Below are 25,168 nucleotides of genomic sequence, written 5' to 3' on the forward strand. Positions count from 1 at the left end.
CAGCTCCTGGTACCATCCACAAGAAACATGTTCCTTTTCAAAGTGTATCTTAAAAAAAAGATGATTCCCCCCTCCAAAATTAGTACAAAGTTAAAAGAAATGGAAATTAGCTATGATCTATCCCAAGCACAGCACCGCCAGAAGATTCACACACACTATTTGGTGTTTCATGTTGGTTTTCCTTTCACTCTTTTAAGGCAGTGGTTTCCACAGGTCAGTTCAGAGATAAGAAGCATGGTTCATGGCAGTTTGTTTTGCAACTCCAATTTGTTCTCTGGGAATATCTCACTTTATTCCCTGAAATGAGTGCTTTTTGGTTCAGCATTCCAAAGGCTGGGATGGAGCCTGTGGGCTCTTCCTGGCACAGGATGGTTTGCCGCTGGCATTTTCCGTCAGGCCCCAGCTCTTACCCAGGAGCAGAGCTCCACTTCTTCCTCTTCAGGCTTTTACTCAAAAGTCATCAAGTTTGTAGGAACCTGAAATATATAAGCATCACAAATTAATTCTTTTAAAAGCTGTTCTTCAAATTAGTATTTCTTATCTTTCCTTGTCTTTTAGGCAAGCCCAAATCTTTCTGACTTACATATATTTTAAAGGAATGCACTTCAATATTTATGAATAATGAGTGTAATATACTATAACAGTTTAGAGAGAAAAATCACTAAATTAATTTGCTCTTTCAAAAAAATTGATATCTAGACAGGAGGAAAGGGCAGAAAGGGTATCTTTCTCGGCTCCATGAAAGCCAAGAAAGATGGGGGCTCCACACAGGTGCTTACTGAATGAACTAACTATGGTTCTTACAGGGATGAAATTCCAGACAGGCAGGCTTGCCATCATTTTCATTTTATGTCACAATCAATTCCTACATGCACATCTTAAAAATCATCACAGATGCTTTTATAACGATTACTAGGAACAGTTTTATGAAATCATTATTAAAGTCATTATGAAATTCTTTGTGAAAAGTATAAAATTCATTACACAATTCTGATCTAATACTTTATGACTCTGAAAGATCAATAGGTTTTATAATAATTTACTACTCACAGATTGTACAAAATCTGAAATTCAATAATTCTCTGAAATGCTTTTCATTTTTAAAAATTAGTTGCTGAATTCTACAGTTAAAGGACTAATAAAAGGTTTTTAAAAAAATAACAACAACAAACAAACAAGAAAACAAAACCCCAAACAAAAAACGAATAAACAAATCCACTCAATCCTGAAAACTGTTTCCAGGTTGCCCTGGCTCTCTGTATACCAGTGATCTCCTCCCTGTCCTTTAACACAGCTCAACAGTTCTCACAGGTCATCTGTCTTTCTTTCTGAAAGCTCTTATACTCAAAACCCTGTGTTTCTTAGATGTGCCAGTTTCTGAATGAGAATTCTATGGGAAATATAATCACAACTGAATTATAAATCAAATATAATACAATGCTCATGTGCTTAAAATGTAAATTCCCAAGTTTGGTTTAAAAAAATCCATAGTAAAGAGTAAAAGTCTCATTTCTTCCTAAATTATCTGTCATTTTAGGTATTTTGCATTTTAATCAGTCTTCTAAAAAGTTTCAAATTTTGCAGGTTCTTTTTGTAAGTTTGCTTCACCCTGTTTCTTACAAATGTGGAGCAAAGAAACAACAACAAAACAACAAACCTATTTATGCACATTTGGCTGACTTTGTTAGCAGGAAGGTCTACCAATACACAGTGAAAGAAACTATGCCTCCATGCTGGTGTGTAAATACTGCCTAGATTAATCTTGGAATCTGAGGGTTATTTTTAATAAACAAGACTTAATACCCTAAGCTACATTTATTTATTTATTTGGTGCCAGAGATAGAACCCAAGGATGCTTAACCACTGAGCCATATCTCCCCAGCCCTTTTTAATATTTTATTTAGAGACAGGGTCTCAATGAGTTGCTTAGGGCCTCGCTAAGTTGCTGAGGCTGGCTTTGAGCTCATAATCCTCCTGTCTCAGCCTCCCGAGCTGCTGGGATTCCAAATGTGTGCCACTATGCCTGGCTCCTAAGCTCCATTTAAAGAAAACATGTAGCATATAAGTTGAATCCTGAAAGGCTTTTGTCTTGGGCAAAAGATCTGTTTCATTCTGTCCCAGATACTAATGTGACAGGCAAGAAAAGAACTTTTGTATTTCATGTACCTTGTGGAGGTTACTAAAATATTAGTCTTTCACAAAGAAGTGAAATAAAAATGAGAGAACAAAGCTCACTCCAACAATACTCATAAAGAATGGACTTAAAGAGTTCATGTTGCAAGTCTACCACTGTTTACTTATTTGATCTACCTAAGTGATTCAGTATCTCTGAGCTTCAGTTTCTTAAGAGGTAATAACTTGAATCCTAATATCAGAAGGTAAAAAAATACTTATAAGCTTTCTCAACTTAGAGTATTATATTATTCAAAATTAGCTACTGATAACGTTTACTGTGTTCTTTGGCATTATCAATACCCTACGTCAATGATTTTTAAATATATTTAACTGGAGTCTAGTTCTATGAAAGGTATAAAGAAATTTTTGTAATTACATTTACTTGTTATCTACCAATTTGTGATTCAAATCTTAACTCTGCAACACAGTGAGAAAAACAATGTGATAGATTCCTTCTTCTCTGTAGCGAAAGCCTTTCCATTAGACCATCTTTGTTTCAGTAAAACAAAAATATACAATAAAGAGGGATTTGGTTTCACTGCAACCACAGGAAACTACCTCAAGTGGCCATCAATCAAAGATGAATAGGAACAGTTGTTGTTAATTTAGAGGCCACCTTGCTCTTGCTCTTCCTAGAGCTGTCCTCTTGCTATGCTGCACAGATGCTAGCTCCCTTCTCTATATTGAACACTAAGCTGGTTCCAGCTTCAGGGTCTTTGCATGGGCTGGTCCCTTTTCCAGCACTCTGTGCTCCCTAATCCTCACATGGATGGTTCCTTCTTGTCATTCATGTCACTATCATCACCTTGGGGGGAAGGTCTCACCGATTTAGCATTGGGTATCTGAAGCTGTCTCTACTCTCTATTTCACACAATTCTATTACATAGTTCTTATGAATTGGAATTTTGCTTTTTGTTTACTTGTTTATTATCTAGCTCCTGACTAAAGTGTAAACTCCACGTTTTGTTGACTATTACTAACAAGAATAAACAAGACTAAAAACACCACCATTTTCCCAGTTCATTAAGAAAACAAGTCTACTTCTTTTGGGAACTTTATTTATTTAGGCACTGGGAACTGAACCCAGGGGTACTTGACCACCAATCCGTATCCCAGCCCTTTATATATTTTATTTTGAGACTGGGTCTTGTTAAGTTGCTGAGACTGACCTTGATCCTCGCGCTTCAGACTCCCAAGCAGCTGGGATTACAGGTGTGCATCACCATGCCCGACTGGACCTCTTTTTATATTCCCAAGTTACAAACTGTTCTGACAATTAAGAAAAAAACTCACCTGTTGTTTGTTACTTTGGCAGGCTGCACTCAGATGCTTAAACCACAGCATTGCATTCATTCTACTGCCAGCTTGAAACTTGTATGAATTCCCTATAATTACCAAAAACAAGTGGAAAGCGATAAGGATTTTACCACATAGTAACTCTTCTAGATATTAAAGAGTGAATTAAACATCACTAGAGTTCTGTTTCAGGATCCTGTTCATTTAATACCTAGTCTCCTACTACAAATAAAAAGAATAGTTCTCTGTGTAACCCATCCAAATGCTATCCTATATTCAGAAAGTCACTGTTTTATAGCTTATAAATGATCTTTAAAATAACATATACATAAAGATGGCTTCTCCAGGTTTGTCTCTGTGGATAGATGATCTAAAATTAGATGTTAATAAGTTTTTGCAGCCAAAGGGCTTCAACCTGTGTTGTTTAAAAATACATAAACATTAGCTATTTAACATGATTAAGGATTAATCAGGTAGCATCAACATGGGCTCAGCTTTTAGCCTTGAGTCAACCAGTCATTTATCAAGATCACTGCAGAACTGGAGAGTTCTGCTGGGGGCTCACTGGAAATGTCTAAGATGTTTTTTTTCTCTTTTATGAAATTGGAAATCATTGTGTGGCGTGTATTCAGGAGTTCCTACGCTGACTAATCAAGGCTGACACACTAAGGGTATTTATATGGCTATATATATTAAGATGAGTAAAGAATAAAATGAGAAAGATACATGTACTAAAGGCTGCTCTGAGTTGAGCTTTGCTTACTTTTCTCACTGATCTAAGTTCTTATTTCACAATTCTTCTGAAGTATACTTTCCTTTATGTCTGCCTTCAGTGATTGAGGAGCCTGACTAGATTTAAATACTATCCAGCTTTCCTTTGAGATTTTAACACTTAAAAGTTTTCATTTCAGAAGCAACTGCTTCTTCACCCAATGTTTACTAGGTCAGATAACACTGTTTTGATTACTGAATTCAGATACAGATTTAAGGTCAATAGAACAGAACACATCTACAATTAAGCTGGTCACAGCTACAATTTATACCCCAACCCCAATCCCCAGCACAAACATTATGAAAACCTTGGCAATATTAAGTATGCTAAGGAAAACAAAGAATTTCTTAGCAAAATTCAATGATTTTATTTTAAAATGTAATTTTATAAATAATGCCTTTGAGATTTTGTGGGGCTGGGGCTTTTAATTGAGAATGTTGACTAGGGAGTGCTTATTGTGTAAATCAATCTATTTCCCTCAAAACAAGACATTTTGCTATGATTATTTTTTTCTGCATCTAAATACAGATTTAATTTTTTTTACTTAAAACTACAGCATCCAAAAAACAGAATTTCTGTTGATACAAAACACCAACTAAATAAATGCAGGTCAAGATACAGTTGTAAAGTCAACAGAAGTTAACGAGTTCAGTTGTGAATTGCTGGAGTGGAAGATTTTGGCAGATGTGGCGAGTATCTCTCTTCTGACCTCCTCTGTGGTGCTTGTGGACTAATAATGGTGGCCATTATTAGGGAAGAGCAGCAACCAGGGAAGGTGTCTCCCATGGACCCTGTGGCGTTCACTGAAGGGGCAAGAAGAGCCAGGAGGTTGGAGTGATCTACACAGTCCACCCTCCACTTTTTCTCCTCTGCCAGACACAAGAGCTTGTGCCTTTAATCTCAGCTACTCCAGATGCTGAGGTGGGAGGAATGTTAGCTCCAGGCCAGCCTGGGTAATTTAGGGAGACCATCTCTCAAAAAAAAAAAAAAAAAAAAAAAAAAGACAAAACCCAACCCATTTTTACCTCTTCCATTTTATGACATCCAATGGTTAATAGTCGATTGTTGTATTCACAAATGTCTCTGTTTTATAAAGTATCTTAACTGGAAAGGGATTTGAGCCTACAAATTAATTTAAAATAATGAAATAAAAGAATTTTAAAGAAAAACTTTGTCACTTTCAGAACTTGAGAACAACCTCCTACTGGAGGGCTTGGCAGGGGAGCAATGCCTGCAGGGCAATCGCTGACATTTTAAAGTAACAGGGGCTGATATCCTCAGATGTCCTCCCTCCCTCCCTGGTTATCCCTTTAGGGATTACTTGGGCTTTAATGTTTATGCTTATGTAGTGGAGAAAATAAGCTCTAAAAATATTGGGTTCATTAAAACACATTATGTGACAAAAATACTTCCTAGTAGATAAAAGCCACACCATCACATCCCCTGTTGAATGGAACACTCAACATTAAACCAGTTTTAGCTCCTCAAGTTAGGTACACAGCATCTTCAACACTAGTCACGCTAACAGTTCACCTTTCTCAGAGTCTGTCAGCAGGAAGAGGTCTGGATGTTCTGGGTCATCAGCCATCATCACCATCCATCCCACCACAGAGACAGTCTTATTTGATGTTGACTTGAACTGAGACAAAAAGATAATTAGTAAAAACAATTAGTAATAATTAGGGAAAGACAGTGAGCAAAAGTTACGAGACAGAGAGTGTATTTTCAGTTTCTCCTAATGAGGTCAGATTTGTGACTTCCTGGTTTGGGGTTGTGGCTCAGTGGTATAGCACCTGCCTAGCACATGTAAGGCACTGAGTTCGATCCTCAGCACCACATAAAAATAAATAAGTAAAGGCACTGTGTCCATCTACAGCTTAAAAGAAAAATTTGCAATTTCCTGCTGGTCCAGGTCAGTTTGGGCCTTTTCCTAGTAGGCTGCATGTAGGCATGCCCTCTTCAGACAGCCCACTTCTTTTCAGACCTTCCTAGCTTCAGTTTTATTTTCCATTCCCTCAGAGCATGACTTGCCCGAGTTAAAGGATAATCTCATTCATGAACATAAATGAAAAAAACAAAAACAAAAACCAAAAACGCTAGAATATTGGCATATTGACTCTAGCAGTGTGTAAAAAGGCTGCTAAAAGATAACATATAGGGTTGGGGTCCTAGCTCAGTAGGAGAGTGCTTGCTTAGTATGTGTGAGGCACTGGGTTCGATTCTCAGCACCACATATAAATAAATAAAGATCCATTAACAACTAAAAAAAATTAAAAGAGAGTAAAAAAATAAGTTAAAAAAATTGGAACAAGGTATTTATAACAAATAACTGTTAACAGATTTGCATCTGGAAAATATAAAGAACTTTCATCAATTAGAGTAAGTAAAGATTTATCCAGGCATTTCACAGAACAAGAAACATGGATGACCAATAAACACTGTTAAGTATATAGGGGCATACAAATTAAAATGATCAGGCAACATTTTATCCATACTGGATTAGCTAAGATTAAAGAGACTAACAATAAGAAGTATGGTGAAGATATGAACTTCACTCTACTGCTGGTGACTGTGACTCTTAATCTGGTATATTCTTGTAAAGTAACATTTGCATCCCACAGATACATAACCCAGAGAACCTGTGCAAAAAAATATTCACAGCAACAGTTAGAAATAGTAAAAAAATGGAAGTCATTCAAATATTCACTAAAAATTTACCATGTAGTGATAGGTTCACTAGTGATATAATAGAGTGATATCAATAAATCAAGACAGACTCATAAAATGGAAGACTATTCAGTTGTGAAAACGATTAAAGGACAACTATATGCATCAACAACAATGAATCTCAACAGACAGACAAAAAAGCTTGTGCTTAAGAATGTATATGTGACTCATTCAAGTACACTTAAAAAATAAAATTAAGTATTGTGTAAGGAAGCAAATATAAATCTCTAAGGAAACAAGGCAATGAGGAACATGAAATTCAGGACAGTGATGGGCTGTGGGGACAGCTGATGGGGAAGGAAGAGGATGCTAATCTGGGGAGGCTTTGATAGTCTGGTAAATTCTGATCCTTAAACTGGGTAGAACTTAAATACATGTTTATTTTATTTACTTTGCTTTAAAATATGTATGTACCTATTTACTTTGCAGTATGTATGTTTCACAATGAAAAGAAATGGGAAAAAGGACTGAACACGGCACATTTGTAACAATATAGTTACTTAAAAAAAAGCTAAAGAAATAAGCTTTAATATTATGAGGAATGAAATTAGCAATACCAAAGAACAGCTGACTTGAGACTCACAATTTATTTCAAAGTAGATAGTATGATTTTTTTTCCTCTTTCTTTTTTCAGCACTAAGGATTGAAACCAGGGGTGCTTTATCACTGAGCTATATCCCCAATCCTTCTTATTTTTTAATTAAGACAGGGTCTGTATTGCTAAGGGCCTCTCTAAATCACTGAGGCTGGCCTTGAATTTGTGATCCTCCTGCCTTAGCCTCCTAAGTTGCTGGGATTATAGGCATGGGCCATGGTGAAGTTGCTGGGATTATAGGCTTGGTCCACGGTGCTGGCTGATAATATGGTTTCTAATATTCTTTTCTTATCTCTCAAAAATCTCTGCAATAAGCCCCTCAATATAGAGGGATCAATCTATAAATACAGTGCAATGGCCTTTGACCCCCAGTTGAATCCTATTTTGCTCCCAGGATTCATCATCATTTGGGGTGAGACACCCCAGATCTTTTTTCTATGCATTTACTTTTTTGTGTTATTTTTGCTGCTGGTTTTTAATATACCAATGGGAGTTTGTTTATACTCTGACTTGTGGTTTGTACTCAACTGTAATGGTTCTTTTATTGATCTCACCATAACAATATCAATTTAAGTTTCTGATAACCATGAATCATAGTACATGTTTCCCTACTCTATGGACAATGCAATATTATCAAAAAAGTGTCTTCTGCAATTTTTGGTAACTAGTAAGGTTGATTATTTTTTTCCTATACGTTACCTATCTGTATTTCATCTTATTTCCCTTTGACATGTTTCTGTTTTATTCTTAATCAGTCATGGAATGTTTTTTCAAGTGCAGATTTGATTTAAAAAATTTAACCAAACAATATTTTTTCACTCACTACCATGTAGTGATAGGTTCAAACATATCAATGAATTTTCTTAATAATAAATACACTTCCACTAAAAACTATTTTTACATGTGTATGCTTTCATTTATAAACATTAAAAAATAAAGTCCCTTCTTTCTTCCCAGACATTTTCCCAAACTTTCTCTGATCCCCATTGACAAAAAATTGTATTTTAGAGAAAGGATTTAACTCCAGGATTCAACCAGAACTACATACACTACAATTAGCTGTCAAGTATCTTTTGGTCTAGAATGACTGTCCCCTAACATCTCCTCTACCTGCCTTTTTTTTTTTTTTTTTTTAAAGAATCCAGGCTGGCTGTCTCATACAATGTCCCACAACCTGAATTTGATTGCTACCAAAACCACTATACAGATTTAATTCAATTTCAATCAAAATACCAATGACATGACTCATAAAAATAGAAAAAGCAGTCATGAAATCATGAAATACATCTGGAAAAATAAGAGATCCAGAATAGCTAAAGCAATCCTTAGCAAGAAGAGTGAAGCAGGTGGTATCCCTATACCAGACCTTAAACTACACTACAGTGCTACAGTAACAAAAATGACATGATATTGGCACCAAAATAGACTTGTAGAACAATGGTACAGAAGAGAGGACACAGAGACAAACCCATATAAATATAGTTATCTCATAGTAGACATAGGGGCCAAAAACATATATTGAAGAAAAGATAGCGTCTTCAACAAATGGTGCTGGGAAAACTGGAAACCCATATGCAACAAAATGAAACGAAACCCCTATCTCTCACCATGCACAAAATCCATCTTAAAGTAGATCAAGGACCTAGGAATTAGACCAAGACCCTGTGCCTAACAGAGAAAAAAGTAGGTCCAAATCCTCATCACATCAGATTAGGGCCTGACTTCTTTAACAAGAGTTCTAAAGCGCAAGAAATAAAATCAAGAATTAATAAATGGGATGGACTCAAACTAAAAGGATTCTTCTCACCAAAAGAAACCATCAATGAGGCAAAGAAAGAGCCTACAGAATGGGAACAAATTTTTACCACATGCACATCAGATAGAGTACTAATCTCTACTAATCTCTAGGATATATAAAGAACTCAAAAACTTAACACCAAAACAAAACAAAACAAAAAAACCCAAACAAAAAACAAAACAAACAACAAAATCCAAATAACCCAATCAATAAATGGGCTAAGGAGCTGAACAGAGACTTCTCAGAAGAAGATATACATTGGATCAACAAATATATGAAAAAATGTTCAACATCTCTAGCAATTAGCGAAATGCAAATCAAAAGGACTCTAAGATTCCATATCATTCCAGTCAGAATGGCAGCTATTAAGGATACAAACAATAAGAAGTGTTGGTGAGGATGTGGGGAAAAGATCACACTCTTTGCTTTCATTCATTGCTGGACTGCAAACTGGTGCAACCAATCTGGAAAGCAGTATAGAGATTCCTTGGAAAACTTGGAATGGAATCACCATTTGACCCAGCTATCCCACTCCTTGGTTTATACCCAAAGGGCTTAAAAATCATCATACTACAGTGATGCAGTCACATCAATGTTTATAGCAGCACAATTCACAATAGCTAAACTGTGGAATCAACCTAGATGCTCTTCAATAGATAATTAAATGGGTAAACTGTGGTATCTATACTCAGCATTAAAAGAGAATAAAATCATGGAATTTGCAGGTAAATGGATGGAGTTGGAGAATATCATGCTAACTGAAGTAAGCCAATCCCCCAAAACCAAAAGCTGAATGGTTTCTCTGATATGTGGATGCTGATCCATTATGGGGGTTGTGGGGGGCGGGCATGGGAGGAATGGAGGAACATTGGATAGGACAAAGGGGAGAGAGGAGAAGAGAGGAGACATGGGGGTAGGAAAGATGGTGGAATGAGATAGACATCATTATCCTAAGTACATCTATGAAGATACAAATGGTATGACTCTACTTTGTATACAAGCAGAGAAATGAAAAATTGTGCTCTATATGTGTAATATGAAATGAAATGCATTCTGCTATCATGTATAAAAAATTGGAATAATAAGACAAAAAAGAAACCAGGCTGGCTGTCTCATACAATGTCCCACAGCCTAAATTTGATTGCTTCCTCATAAAATTCAGGTTAAATATTTTGGCAAGAATATAATATAGTGGTGCTATATATAATAAAGATTTTATCTGTTGCTTATCTATAGCAGATATTTTCATTCAGTTTGTGTTTTAATTTTGTTTGAAATCAGTTCAAAACTGTTTTTTCCTTCATTGTTTTTAGTTCTGTGCCATATCACTCCTAATCCCCAAATTAATACTGAATATAGATGCAGACCTGTCTCTATGCCTTCTATCCTGTTTTGAATAGCTTAAATCTTAAATTTTCTGGGTACTCAATTTTATTTTCTTACAATCTGCCATCTTCTAAATTATTTCATATGCATCATTTATTAGAAATCTCATGTAGGGGCTGGGGTTGTAGCTCAGTGGCTGAGCGCTTGCCTTACATGCGTGAAGCACTGGGTTCAATCCTTAGCACCACATACAAAAATATATAAATAAAACAAAGATATTGTGTCCATCTACAACTAAAAAAAAATTAAAAAAAGAAATCTCATGTAATTAACTTCAAACTATAACAATGGATTAGTATATATTAATATGTATTAAGTGGCAAGGCCAAACAGAAAGCAATGCTTAGCAGATGAACTATATGACAAATTCAGTTATAACTTCTATAATTTAGCTCTGATTAAACCTAAGGAAAACAAAACAAAACCCCACTTTATTTTTGAAAACCTACTTCTTTAAAGTTGTCAACCAACTGAAATTCAACCAACGAGTATCTCGAAGTGCTACCTGCTCTATATCTGAAGACAAATGGCACAATTTAACTACAACCTTTTTTCTCCTTCTGTATATAGAGTACTAATTAGAGACAATCACTCTGCAAAATGTGCTAATGAAACTAATCAGTGTGACTTTGTAAGGTATGCTAGCATCACTAATATTATTACTGACAACGAACACCATTCTATTAAAAACCCCTTTTATAAAGAATATGCTTTCATTTGTAAACTACATTTGACCATTCAGAACAGTCAGAACACAAAGTATATTCACAGAATGGATCTCCATGATCACTCACTCAGTCCTTTATCTCAATGCAAGAACTATCTGAAGGGTTGGGGTTGTGGCTCAGTGGTAGAGCACTTGCCTAGTATTGAAGCACTAGGTTAGATCCTCAGCACTGCATATAGATAAATAAAATAAAGGTCCATTGACGACTAAAAAAATATTTTTAGAAACCTCTCTATTAGGGGGAAAAAAAAAAGAGTTACCTGAACCACTACAATAGTAAGCAAAAAGCCACTGCTTAAGACTATCTGATTCTAGGAGTTGGTGGTGTGGCCCAATAGTAGAGCATGAGCTTAGCTTGCCCCAGGCCTCAGGTTCAATGACCATCACCAACAACAAAACACACACATAGCCCCCACAATGTGTTATTTACGGAAACATAAATTATAACACCCTTAAGAAAAGCAAGACACGAAACTTAGGAAAGCGGCATGTTAGTGGGAATGCATGATAAGGAAGGCAATGCAATCTCATAGCACCTCCTACATCCATTTAAACGCAAACTGCCCTTTTCTATACTTTTGGTTTGATTAAGGGCTAAAACTGTGAGGATAAAGAAGAACACCTCTGATTCACACAGTATCATTTGCGAAATTAATAAGTAGAAAAAATATTTAAGTTTTCTTTAGTGGCTTGCCTTTCCTCGGTAGGGTAAAACAATTCCCCTTCCCAAAACACATGATTAAGAAATAAAACTTCTCTCAAAGGGACTTTATTTATGTAACATGAGAAACTGTCTCCCTTTCAAAGACTGTATCATTGGCATATAAGCACAAAACAGCATACAAAAGGGATTTATAGGGAGATTCTACCCTGAGAAGAGAGCACAGAGGAGCTTCTGTCAAGTGACATGGAGCACAGGAGAACAGAACTTAGACCACTGTATCCAAGACTGAGATGGAAAGAACTTTAGATGTTGGTCCTAGATTTTCACATTTTACTCAAGGAAATGAGACTACAACTAAACCACAATCTCAGAGGTGAGTAAGCTTTCATGCCAAGATAGATATTCCTAATGTGCAGTTTTGATACTTGCAATGGAAAAATGGTATTCAAAAAAGAAACTACACCCAAGAGAGGTTACTCCAAGATGTTCCCTTGGTATGCTGTAAGGAAAAATAATTCCATTACAGTACTCACACCAGAAGTAAGTGTAAGAACTTCTGGGTTAGAACAAAAAATTCTTGCAACTTTTTAGGTCTATTTTCTGTATAATCACTAAAAGGTCTATAAAACAATGCTAAAAATTTAGAAGAATACTCACATGTTTTCTTTCTGTAGCCTTCAGAGATTTGGCAGCATAGTAAAAAAGTTGTGTTCCACACAAGGCCGCCCAGTATTTTGTCCAAGATGCTACCTAGAGAGAATAATATACAGATATACTATTAAAATATTATGACTTCTTGGGCTGGAGATGTGGCTCAGTGGTAGCGCGCTCGCCTGGCATGCGTGAGGCCCGGGTTCGATCCTCAGCACCACATACAAACAAAGATGTTGTGTCTGCCGAAAACTAAAAAATAAATATTAAAATTCTCTCTCTCTCTAAAAAAAAAAAAATATTATGACTTCTCAGTTTCTTTACTTTCCTTAGTGCCCATGATCCATTCTTCACTTCAACCACATAGTCCTTGCCTCAGAGTTGAGTGGTAGCAGTTCTGAAATCATTGTCTCAAATAATTCTATCACTTTCAGCTCATATACTCTCATTCATGTTTTCTTAAATTCTTTTTTTTTTTTTGATGGTACTGGGGATTGAACCCAGGTCTTTGTGCATGCCAGGCGAGTGCTCTACAACTAAGCTCCATTCCCAGCCATCAGTTAATTCTTGATCTCGTCAAGAATCCTGTCTCATACTGCCACTGCCTCCTTGCTGCCACACATCCTCTCCCTTTCTTCATGCAGGCTATAATTCCATGGTTTAGCACCACAGCCAGTCCCACCAGCATTTTAAGTCCTCAGCCCCTCTATCCTGATAAAACCCCAACCCCTAGTCAAATCCACCCACTTAAGTACTTGGCACCATATCATAGTAGCTGAATATTATTGAAGAAATAACATGATTATGCCAAGTGATAAAATTAGGATTGCCATTTTCCTTTCCCCAATCTAGTCAACATACTCTTTACCTTCTCCTCAAAATTTTAACCCTGATCTCCCTCCATGTCATGACACACTTCCTGGAGGTGAGAACCACCTCATATTCCCAGTGTGAATTCCTTACGCCTGTTTTGTAGATCCATATATTCAGCCTTTGTTCTTGCTACAACAGACTGTTAAGCCGGTTCTATGTAAAGACAAACTCAGCTTTCTTCTTGTGCCCTTGATTCTCACTAGCCTCATTTTCAGGTCTGCTTTTGCCATAAGGCTGCTCTCCACTGCATCTCCTCCTCCACCATCATCATACAAAAGAATTTCTACCTTAAAAGTCCCTCCTGTCTCCCAGGACTTCACCCTCTTGACACCACATAATTTCTTTGCTCCTTTTCACAGCATTACTTATTGCAGGGTATGTCTAATTCCCTGTCACTACTTCTAATTCATCTATTTTCTACTTCATTTGGCTTTTAGGCTGTTGGGGTCACTGGCTGCTGACATCCTACCAAAGGCTTTGTCCTTATCACAGTCAATCTCCTAGAGCAAGTATGCCTATAATTTCATGGTCTGGCTGTATATCCAGTCCCTTTCAGCTGACCACTCTTCCTGCTTGAAGTACTTTAACTGTCAGGTTTCTGGGATGAGTTTCTTTGTTCTCCTTTATTCTTCCTATCACAGACTTTTGATGCCACAGAGCTTTTCAGTGCTTTTTCTCTTCCTCAGTGATACTTTCTTCTTAGATAATCTATCTCATCTAGCTGCATACCTCCAATACTATCTGTATGCTAATGACTTCCAAATTACTATTTCTGGCCACCATTCCTCTACAGAACTCATCAACTGTACTTTTTTTAAAGCTAAACAGACAGTTCAACTTGAATGTTTAATAAACATGTCAAATGGAACCTGGCCAAGAATTAGCTGGTCCCTTCATAGAAAAAATGTTACCAACATGCACCTTCATCAGGTCCCAAATCCAGAAGTCACCTTCATTTCCATGTAACATCACCAAACAGCTCTGGCCTGACTTCCTGCACTTTTTTAAATATATTTTTTTTAGTTGTTGATGTACCTTTATTTAATTTTTTAAAATTTATTTATATGCGGTGCTACGGATCGAACCCAGGGCCTCACACATGCCAGGCAAGCGCTCTGCCACTAAGCCCCAGCTCCAGCCCCAGCCCTGCTCCTGCACTTTTTAAAAAATTTTAATTAATTTATTTTTTTCAGTTGTACATGGACACAATACCTTTATTTTTATGGGGTGCCGGGAATCAAATCCAGTAAAGTGCTCTACCACTGAGCCACAACCCCAGCCCCCCCATCTCCTGCACTTTTAATGCATCAATCACACAGGCCTACTTGTCTCTAGGTTTAAGTGCACCAGGCTACTCACCTTCTCCACAGATCTTGGCCAAATGCCCTCCTACCACACCATCATTCTGTACCCCATGGCCTTATTTTAAGGGCTTACACTGTTTCTCCTTACTGGAACTAATCTCCAGGAGGCATTCATTGCCCTATTTGTAGCTTCTGGCACAAGAGCAAGAGGGTCTGAAGCTACAAATCTGACACTCTATTCTGAACTCACTGGATGGTCTAGTGCAGCTTCCTGATTCTGTGTGTCTTGGTTTATTGTGATATAAGCAGTGAAATAAGATTATTTAGATGGAAACCATTTTTATATTTGAAGAAACCTTTATATTTTCAAAAGCTTTTAAATATAATAACATGTCCAAGGTTTTATATTGCAAATTAGATAAGCTATAATGTTATTTGAGAAAAGAAAAAGAGCTCTTTTTTGTAGTCAAGCTACTATGCTGATGTCAGGAAAGAATAAACTTCTTTGCTATAGATAAAAAGCTTTGTTCCACTAAGCCTTTTTTCCCTCACTATAGTTATAGTTTGGAAAACATTTACTATCTGAGTTATATTTTGTAAGGAAACAAGTATGCATTAAAGAGATTCAAATAAACTGATGAAATAAAATTGGTCAATTTCCATTTTTTAGGGTTGTTATTATTTTCTATTTTCATATTTCTCTAGTATTACTCCTTTTTTTAAAAAATATTTTTTAGTTATACATGGACACAATATCTTTATTTTATTTATTTTTTTTGTGGTGCTGAGGATTGAACCCAGTGCCTCAGATGTGCAAGACATGCGCTCTGCCACTGAGCCACAACCCCAGCCCTCTAGTACTTCTTAATGATATACTTTCAGAGTTATCTAAGTAAGTTTTGTTTAAGAATTACACTAAAAGGTAGAGAGAAGTACAGTAGTATCTTGATTTAAGCACCATTAACATATAATTAACCTGAAATCTGCACGACAGGTGTTGAGGAATATGGTGGGGAAAATGTGTATTTTCAAGTCTACTACATACTCGATTCTTTTTCAGCTATTTAGTACTTCTCAGCATCTTATGCATTTGCACATTTTTAGAGATGTGTTAAAATATAACAAAATGAAATCTTACTGTTGGCTTTTTGCCTTCTTTTAACAAAGTTTTTCTCCTGAGAACACCTTGAATAGTAACAGCTCCTGGATACAAATGTACTGCCAAATCTTCTGACTCTGCAGAACTGTAATAATAAAATGAAAAAAAGAACATGTAAGAGCTTTTGTTGATAGTAGTCACTTATTAGGTACTTAAATAAAACAAAATTATTATTAATTTAAAACTTTGCTGCTTTATTCAGAGTCGAGATGACACAATTTTAAAGGTTTATTAATCCAAAATTTATAAGCTGCCACAAAAGTTAATTATAAAGTTACTAAAGTCAGCAGATGGCTAAACACACAAACACACTATTACATATTTGAACAAGTATAACTGAGAAAGAATGCAGGAATTCACTTTAATAAAGATTACATTAATAATTTAAGATTTTTCTTCTTTTTATCATGCCACACTGCATCACTGTTGTAATTTTATTTTCCTGATTAGAAACTTTAAGTCCTGGTAAGAAAGATGAAGATTCTATTTGTTAGAAGTCTTTAAATATATAAACTGAAAATTAAAAAGAACAGAAGCTCAAAAAAGGAAAAGAGAAGATTCATGCTTAATTCTAAAATAAAAAGGGCAAAAATCACATTTAAAAAATGGTTTCTACAATATATTTGAATATCTATCTATCTATCTATCCATCCATCCATCTATCCATCCATCCATCCATCCATCCATCCATCCATCCATCCAACTGGGGCTTGAACCCAGGGGTGCTCTACCACTGAGCTATTTCCCTAGCCCCTTTTTTATATTTTGAGACATGGTCTTGCTAAGTTGCTCAGGCTGGTGTTAAACTTGCAATCCTCTCACCTCAGCCTCCCAAGTCACTGGGATTGCAGATATATGTTTTTAATACCTGGCTTTTAATGACACTTAAATGTTGCCAATGCATAAGTGGTTTTTGATTATGGTCTAACAGCTCTCCAAGAAAAGAACAACCCCCAACTCCAGACTTCCTTTTCATAAATCTTTTTAAAAATGATCACAAAATAATTCAACATTTAAATATCTTTCTTCAACTGATTCAGGATACCACATATAAAGAATTGAGTTCTACATGAATCAATTAAGATGTACACACTGATAAAAATGTCATTGGTGATTTGATATTAGATGCAGAATTACTACAACAACAAAGAAAACAGAAGTTTTCCAGTTTATTCCTTTATGATTATTTAGGTGTCTTCAAAGTGACTTAAAAACCCTAGAAGCCAGCAGAAACTTCAGGCTAGAGTACTTATATTCAAGGAAGATTAGATTCTATTGAATTGACCTAAAGCTTGCTATCTTGCTGTATTCTGGATTGGTTGATTACCCAACATAACTCACCCCCATATCCCAATCACTGACCCATCCTTAGTTGTTTCCATAGCTAATATGGGCAAAAAGAGGCCCAATTTAGCTAAATGAAGAACTGAATGAATATGAGTTGAAATACACAGATAGAATTTAGTGAAACAGACGTGTTTAAATTCAAGTTCTGTGGTTTATCTGAAAAAAAAATTCTTAAAAAAGACAAATCAAATGTAAAATTATTAGCAAAGTAAACGTTTTGATTGTAGCTGAAGAATAACAAGCAGATTTTTTTAATTGCTCATCCAATAGCTAGTAGCATTATAAAGACCTGTGCAGTTAAAAGGTTATCAACTGGGAAACAATTTAGAAAAATGTGACATAAAGATGCAAGTTTTAGCAATTAGCTCTGTGGATCAGAAAGAATGGTTTAAATTTATCTCTACATTCAATCTTAAAAAGAAAGTTTTCATGGGCAATTTGTTTAGCTTGAAAACCAATTAGTTGAGAAAGAACAGAAATAATGTCAGACCACACCCATGTATGCCAATCACCAACACCAGAGGGGATTTCTGTGACCCCTAGGTACAGGGGAATTGTACCTGCTGGCCTTCACTTGGCTTCGATAGCCATTTCGTGCCACTCTTGTCACCGGGCCGAGAGAATGGTATAATCTGTTCCTGTTGGATTCCATTATAAATTGTATGTATTACATATACTTTCATTCACATAATCATCAACACCTAGAATAGTATAATAGCTTGTTCATGTAATACAGCTTTCTAAAAATTGCAAGGCTTTCTAAATCTTGCAAGAGGATTATTATGATTATTCCTCTTTCTTTTTTAAAGTAGGCATCATGATTTTTTAAAACAATTTACTGACTCTAGAAATACATATTATACATTTATATATACATTCACTTTTGCAAATCTGTCAACCAAAAGAATTAAAAATAGCTAAATAATATAAAAACCTGAACAATGTTCCATAAATCCTTATTTCTATTCTACTTCTTGGATTTCAGTTTAAATATGATGCCCAGATTTATTTATATAATTCATAATTATTACATGTCCCTATGAAGACACCTAAAAGCAATGTGGCTTGCAAACTTAAAACTAATAGGAAAACCTCTTTATTCTTGATAGTAAATCAAAGAAAAAAAGAAAGGAGACAAACTGAAGAATAAATATATTATTCTTATTTTAGTTCTACATCAATTGACAAAGTCAATAAATTACAAAAAAAGAATGAGCTAGTGTTTACCCCAAATGCCACCTCATACTTAACAAAGGAAATAAATACAAACACATTGAAACACTGATACTACTCTGCCTGGGGAAAGCTATAAGCAGCATTAATGACAAATGATATTTAAAACAAAAGACAATGTTTTAGTATCTTAAGCAACAACACATTTGATGTCTCTATAGGAAATAAGAACAGAAAATGATTCTAAAATTCAGGGTACTGTTTTCAAGTTCCTTATCCACACATAATGTTTTAAATTTTATTTCTATATTCACTTATTATTTCATGACCAAATTTTGCTGGGCAGCACCCATTTTACAGTTACAAAATGTTCCAAGAGCCACTAATTTAACTCATTAAATTCCATTTTTTCTCTATTTCAGTGAAATTGATACAAGTGCATTAAACAATGTTAGAAATAATAATCTAGATCTTACATATATATATTTTATTATAATCTAATTATATTCTTCTTGTTATGATTATGCAATTATATCATATACTATATTTAAGTTTCCATTGGTATTTCACATCTGGGACAATGGGACAAAAGGAGTTAAAACTGTCACTTTTTTTTTTTAGCTGCACCTTTTTTTTTTTTTTTAATTTTTTTATTTAGAGACAGGGTCTTACTAAGTTGCTTAGTGCCTCATTTTTGCTGAGGCTGGCTTTGAACTCATGATCCTCCTGCCTCAGCCTCCCAAGCCACTGGGATTACAGGTGTGTGCTGCCATGCCCAGCTTAGCTGCACATTTTTGCAAAGGAAAACATGTATTGTAAATGATAAAATGTTTTGAGATGTGAAGGTAACACCATTAAGTACTGTATTCATATGTAACCTGCTGGGATGAGAAGGGTTTAGTAACACCATCACCCTAGGGTACTCACTTATAACTCAAACAATGTTTTAAAAAACAATTTTCTTAATCATCACCTTTTTTTTTTTGTTTTGTTTTTTGTTTTGGTACTGGGGATTGAACCCAGGGATGCTTAATCACTAAGCCACATACCCAGTAACACCTCCCCCCCACGTTTTTTGTATTTTTATCTATAGACAAGGTCTCGCTGAGTTCCTTAGTGCCTTGCTAAGTTGCTGAGGCTGGCTGTGAATCATGATCCTCTGTCTCAGCCTCCTGAGCTGCTGGGATTATAGGCTTGTGTCACTATGCCTGGCTTACTCAGTACTTTTTATCTAAAAATTAATAATACACTTTATAATCAAGATACTCTTTCTAGAGGGAAAGACAATTTGTACAAATTCAGAGAGCATACCAAGGGCAACTCTTGTGTTTCTGCCATTTCCGACAAACCCAAATTTAGAGAATGAAAGTAAAAGTGGGAAGAGAAACAATACAAAAAAACAAACTGTTAAGAATTCCCAAAATAGGGTTGTGGTTGTGGTTGTGGCTCAGTGGTAGAGCACTCGCCTAGCATGTGCGAGGCCCTCGGTTTGATCCTCAGCACCACATAAAAATAAATAAATAAAATAAAGGTATTATTGTGTTCAACTACAACTAAAAAAATAAATATTTTAAAAAAGAATTCCCAAATTAGAACACAACTTGGGAACACTGATAATTAGAGAAGAAAAGATTAACAAGTATTTTGAAATATAGGGCTTATAAGTAAAATCTTATCATGTAATAATGAGAAATCTTTATGAAGTTTCATCAGGAACAAGGATCTAATTTCCCAAATAAAAAAAGTGAAATTAATCAATTCAAATTTAATTTGTTTTCTATGAAAAAGACACTGGTAGGGAATTAAATAAGTAAACACATAAAGGTATTTTTTAAAAAAAGTATAATAATACAAATATCCCTAAAGGAATATTTAATATTTTCTTTTTTTTTTAAATTTTTATTGTTGGTCGTTCAAAACATTACATAGTTCTTAATACATCATATTTCACAATTTGATTCAAGTGGGTTATGAACTCCCAATTATACCCCATATACAGATTGCTGAATCACATCAGTTACCCTTCTATTGATTGACAAATTGCCTTTCTAGTGTCTGATGTATTCTGCTGTCTGTCCTATTCTCTACTATCCCCCCTCCCCTCCCCTCCCCTCCCCTCCCCTTTTCTCTCTCTACCCCTTCTACTGTAAATCATTTCTTCGATTTGTATTATCTTGTCTTACCCCTCCTTTCCTCTTATATGTCCTTATGTATAACCCTGAGGATCGCCTTCCATTTCCATGCGATTTCCCTTCTCACTCCCTTTCCCTCCCACCTGCAATTCCAGTTTTCCTGTGACAGTAACATACAATTTAAATGTTGCTTAGAAATTTAGCTGCATAGTTCATATACAAAATAGAGACTTTGAGTCTGAGAATGGTAATACTGAAGTGGTCAGATATATGTAAGAATCCTGAACTATTAAACTGTCTGGCTACATTCTCAGGGAAATCTTGTATTTAAAGTTCAACACAACATATTTACTCCACATAGATGACAGTTTTTATAGCTTAAAGCAACAAGGAAAGAAGGGAGCACAGCTGATATTGGAGTACCAAATACTATATAGACTCTGTACTCTCTAAAATTTTGAACTCAAACTTCAAGCTGTTTTATATATAGTACAATTTAAAATTTACCAAGTCAATGTGCCCTTGACAAAGTGAATAAAGTTGACCATTACACTAAATGCCTTAGTATTACTTAAAATTACACAGACTTAATTAAGGAAATAATTTTATTTTTGAATGTGCAAGTGAATATATGAGTAGATAATTATAATTGGTTATTATTGAAATTTTATTATTATTAAAAACTATTATAATTTTAAATGTATTTAATATTCAAATATGTCTAAAGATACCAATAAACATGTAAAACTATCAACAATCAATCTCATTACTTACAATTTCAGACTTAAATATCAACTTCTTGTTTCTTTTACCAACAAGCAACTTAAATAGTCCTTTAGGGATATTCATATTATTATACTTAAAAAAAAAAAAAAAAAAAAACCTTTATTTTGTTTAAGTATGTGGTGCTGAGTATTGAACCCAGTGGCTCACACGTGTAAGGCAAGCGCTCTACTGCTGAGCCACAACTGCAGCCCCGTATTATCATATTATTTAAGATAGTCTAAATAAATTCAAAGCAGTTCAAATGGACATTTACTTTTACCTTTCAAAAGCAGGCCATGAGGTCTCTTCACTTAGTTCAGAACCATCACTACTACCTAAAATCAAAAGTTATTCTATTATTCAAACATCAGAATTATTTTCCAAACTTGGATTTTTATTTAAAAAATAAAATTCTCTGTGCTTATAAAACAACAATCACATTGTGGGTAAACATCCACATAGTAATTCTTTATTCTAATATTATAGCTACTAGATTTATTTTGCAACCTATTAGAATGCAGTTGACAAGACTACCTAAAACAACAAAATAGCATAATATATTTTTGCATACCTACTTATAGTTCAAATTCCTATGTTAAGAAACAAATTTCTCTACATCAGAGAATGCAGAGGACAAAATTTTTCTTACAAGTCTGTCGTAAGTTAGGACCAATATAATCATGAAATCCTAAAAAGTTCAGGGCATACTTATTTCTTTTTGTAACAGAACTCATACCACCCAAAGGATAAAAAGCTTAATGAAATTCATTTCTTTGTCTTTAGAAACAAGGTTGAAGATAACAGTATTGCTAAATTAAAAATAAAAACAAAAAATTGGTGCTTTAACAATGTAACAATTTCCTCTTTAGCCAGAATATTTGTTAAAATGGTATTCAAATAGAAACTTTAAAATTAGTTGGAAAAAAACCTGAAAGGGAATGAATTTGAAGAATCCACAATAGCTTAGATTGATTTAAAAGTAATTTTAATTTTGACTCTGAATAAAGTTAAGATGATTAATATGGCAAGTTGAGTAGTCCATCAAACTTTTACAAGCAAGGTTCCACAAGAGACTTAAACTCTCATATTTGGCATGTGTTAATAACGTATCATTTTTGGATGAATTGAGATAAAGGTCACTGTGGCAAGCCATTCTCGCACGTGATTGGTCTATCTCCCTGACTGGTTGTGAGGCGCTCAGACCAGCTGTGTCAGAGCCTTCCCCACCCTTTCTAGGTTCGAGGGCTTGTCCGTGTGGGGGTGTGACTGACCACTGACCTGGAAACCAATCACTGACCCTGACCTTGGAATGCTGTCCCCCTCGACCTTCATTGGATGGAATTTTCCCCTGAATTTTTTGTTCCCCAACAAAAGCCCGCTCTCTGGCGTGCTTCTTCCTCTCTCCTGCTGGTCTCTTGTGTAAACCCTGCTACCGCCAGGTGGCTTGAGGCAGGAGCCAGGAGAAGCCGTCTCTTAGCTGGGCAAGAAAAAGGTAAATTGAGTTTCATGTGTCTTTATTTTGATTTCACTAGTTAACTTCTATGTTTGGAACCTCTAGTATGAAGCTAGTGTGCTGGTGGCGCAGCAGAGGTCACTAAACAAATTTCTATATCATGTGGCTAAGATGAGAAATCAGAGGTAACATGGTGGAGGTGATGGTGGGATCTTGTAGATTATTTTTTGATTTACAGCATTATGTAGTCAAGATTGAAAACTTTTAAACATAATTAGTATGGCTTATTTGTAGAAAATGTAAGCTTTTCCAGAAGCATAAAGCTCAGACTGATTCATTTTCCCTTAGCTAAACAAGAATATTTAGGTTATCCAGGACACATACACCACATTAGAGAAGGTTTGAGGCTGTTGTCTCCGCACTGGAGACTATTATTGCATATAAAATTTACAACTAAAACCTCCACTTTTTTGTATGCCTAATAATACCTATTATGGTAACAGACTTACTCTTTTTCATGTTAAAGCTAAAGCTTTTGTTTTAAAAAAGAAAATTTTTGGAAGAAAAATGCCCATATAACTTTAATTTACAAACAAGAATGGAATTATTTTTTATGTTTAGCTTCTTAACAATCTTGGAATAACTAAAATTAAAAAATTTTTAAAAAATCCCATAAAGGCAAAAAGAGTCTGATGGGGAAAAAGTCAAATAGTATGTATCTGACAGGAGTAATTTTAAAAATTATTTTTTTGCTTTATGGGGCATACTGAACTCTAGCTTTTATGTACAAAAAAAAAATCCTTTTTTCCAAAAGTATTTTGTGTATTATTTTTTAGATTGAGGTTTATATTTATACATGAGCAACTTAGAACATTAATAAGGAGATTTTTCAGGTGCTAAAACTGTCTTTTATTAAAAAATTTTTGTCATTTAATTAGTGGCATTAATCAAAAAGGGAACATTGGATAAACAAGTGGTGAATGGTGCTGGAGAGCGCTGAAGCAATTTCCTTTTCAGAGCTTGGAACTCTGAAGGACTAAGGAAGTCATGATGTGCAAGAAAATGAATCTCCATCTGCATCTTTCTATTGGCTTTTCATGAATAATGAGATGATCATATTAACAATAACAGGCTGAGCCCTCAAGCAACCTGGTAGCTAATCAGAGAGAAAGACATTTTCCCCTTTTATTACTTTTTAAAAATAGTAACAACATAGTATGGGTACATTTTCTAATTATGAAAAAAGAATGTTCAGTTAGAGGATTCAGAAGATCAACAAATGTTTAGGAAATAAAAAAAAACCAGACCTTCTTTTAATCTCACATCATTTTCCAATGTGGTCCCCATTTCCTGGGGTCCTTCAGAATAGCTGTTTCCTTATCTCTCATTTTCAAATCTACTCCAACCATGGTTTTGCCTCCACATTCTATGAAGCAATTCTCTTGTAGGTTGCCAATGCCTTTATCTTGATGAATCCCCCTGGTCAAGTCCCCTTTCTCATGTGCTATATTGTAGGTGTGGAATGTCCCCAAAGGTACATATATTAAGTCTTGGTCTCCATTAGGCATTATTGGGAGGTGATTTTTAGGAGGTGGGGACTAGTGGGAGGTCTTCAGGTCACTTGGGGGCATGCCCTGAAGGCAGACTGTGGGACCCTGGTCTTTACTTCTGGCCATGAGGTGAATGGGTTTTGTCTTGCAAAGTGTTTCTGCCATTATGTGCTGCCTTGAAACAGGCCCAAAACAACAGGGTCAATAGATCATGGACTGAAATCTCCCATGCTGTGAGTCAAAATATACCTTTCTCTTTAGAAGTTGATTTATCTCAATATTTGTATAGTGACAGAAAGCTCACTATCATCACCATCTTAGTTCTCCTTTTTGCTTTGGATATTTGCTACATTTAGCACTTGCCTCTTCTGTGAGACACTTTTTTCCCTGCTTCATTGATCTCCCCTTCATAGTTTCCTTTGACAGTTAATTTTTCATTAAAAAAACAATTAACTTAACCTCCTAATGTAAGAGTGTTCTTATTTATACTCTCTCCCTGGGTGAACTCAACAAGTTTCATGGCTTGAAATACTGTATATACACTAATTCTCATACTTCTATCACCAGAAACAACATTACTACTATTGAGCTCCAGATTTGTAGTTCAACAACCTGACACTA

General features: G+C 35.3%; 1 protein-coding gene across 1 annotated transcript in view; it reads right to left on the reverse strand.

Annotated features, from left to right (window-relative positions):
• Positions 1-368: 368 nt before the first annotated feature.
• Ralgps2 (Ral GEF with PH domain and SH3 binding motif 2) overlaps positions 369-25,168 on the reverse strand; it is a 149,503-nt gene continuing 124,703 nt past the window's right edge. The window contains exons 14-20 of the mRNA XM_026388514.2: positions 21,825-21,879; positions 18,035-18,112; positions 16,107-16,212; positions 12,798-12,890; positions 5,777-5,882; positions 3,469-3,560; positions 369-476 (exon numbers count right to left, since the gene is read on the reverse strand). Of these exons, the coding sequence (XP_026244299.1) occupies positions 447-476; positions 3,469-3,560; positions 5,777-5,882; positions 12,798-12,890; positions 16,107-16,212; positions 18,035-18,112; positions 21,825-21,879 (560 nt within the window). The 3' untranslated portion in view covers positions 369-446. The remainder of the gene's footprint in view (positions 477-3,468; positions 3,561-5,776; positions 5,883-12,797; positions 12,891-16,106; positions 16,213-18,034; positions 18,113-21,824; positions 21,880-25,168) is intronic.

Source organism: Urocitellus parryii, chromosome 9 (genome assembly GCF_045843805.1).
Source record: "Urocitellus parryii isolate mUroPar1 chromosome 9, mUroPar1.hap1, whole genome shotgun sequence".
Lineage (NCBI taxonomy): Eukaryota > Metazoa > Chordata > Mammalia > Rodentia > Sciuridae > Urocitellus > Urocitellus parryii.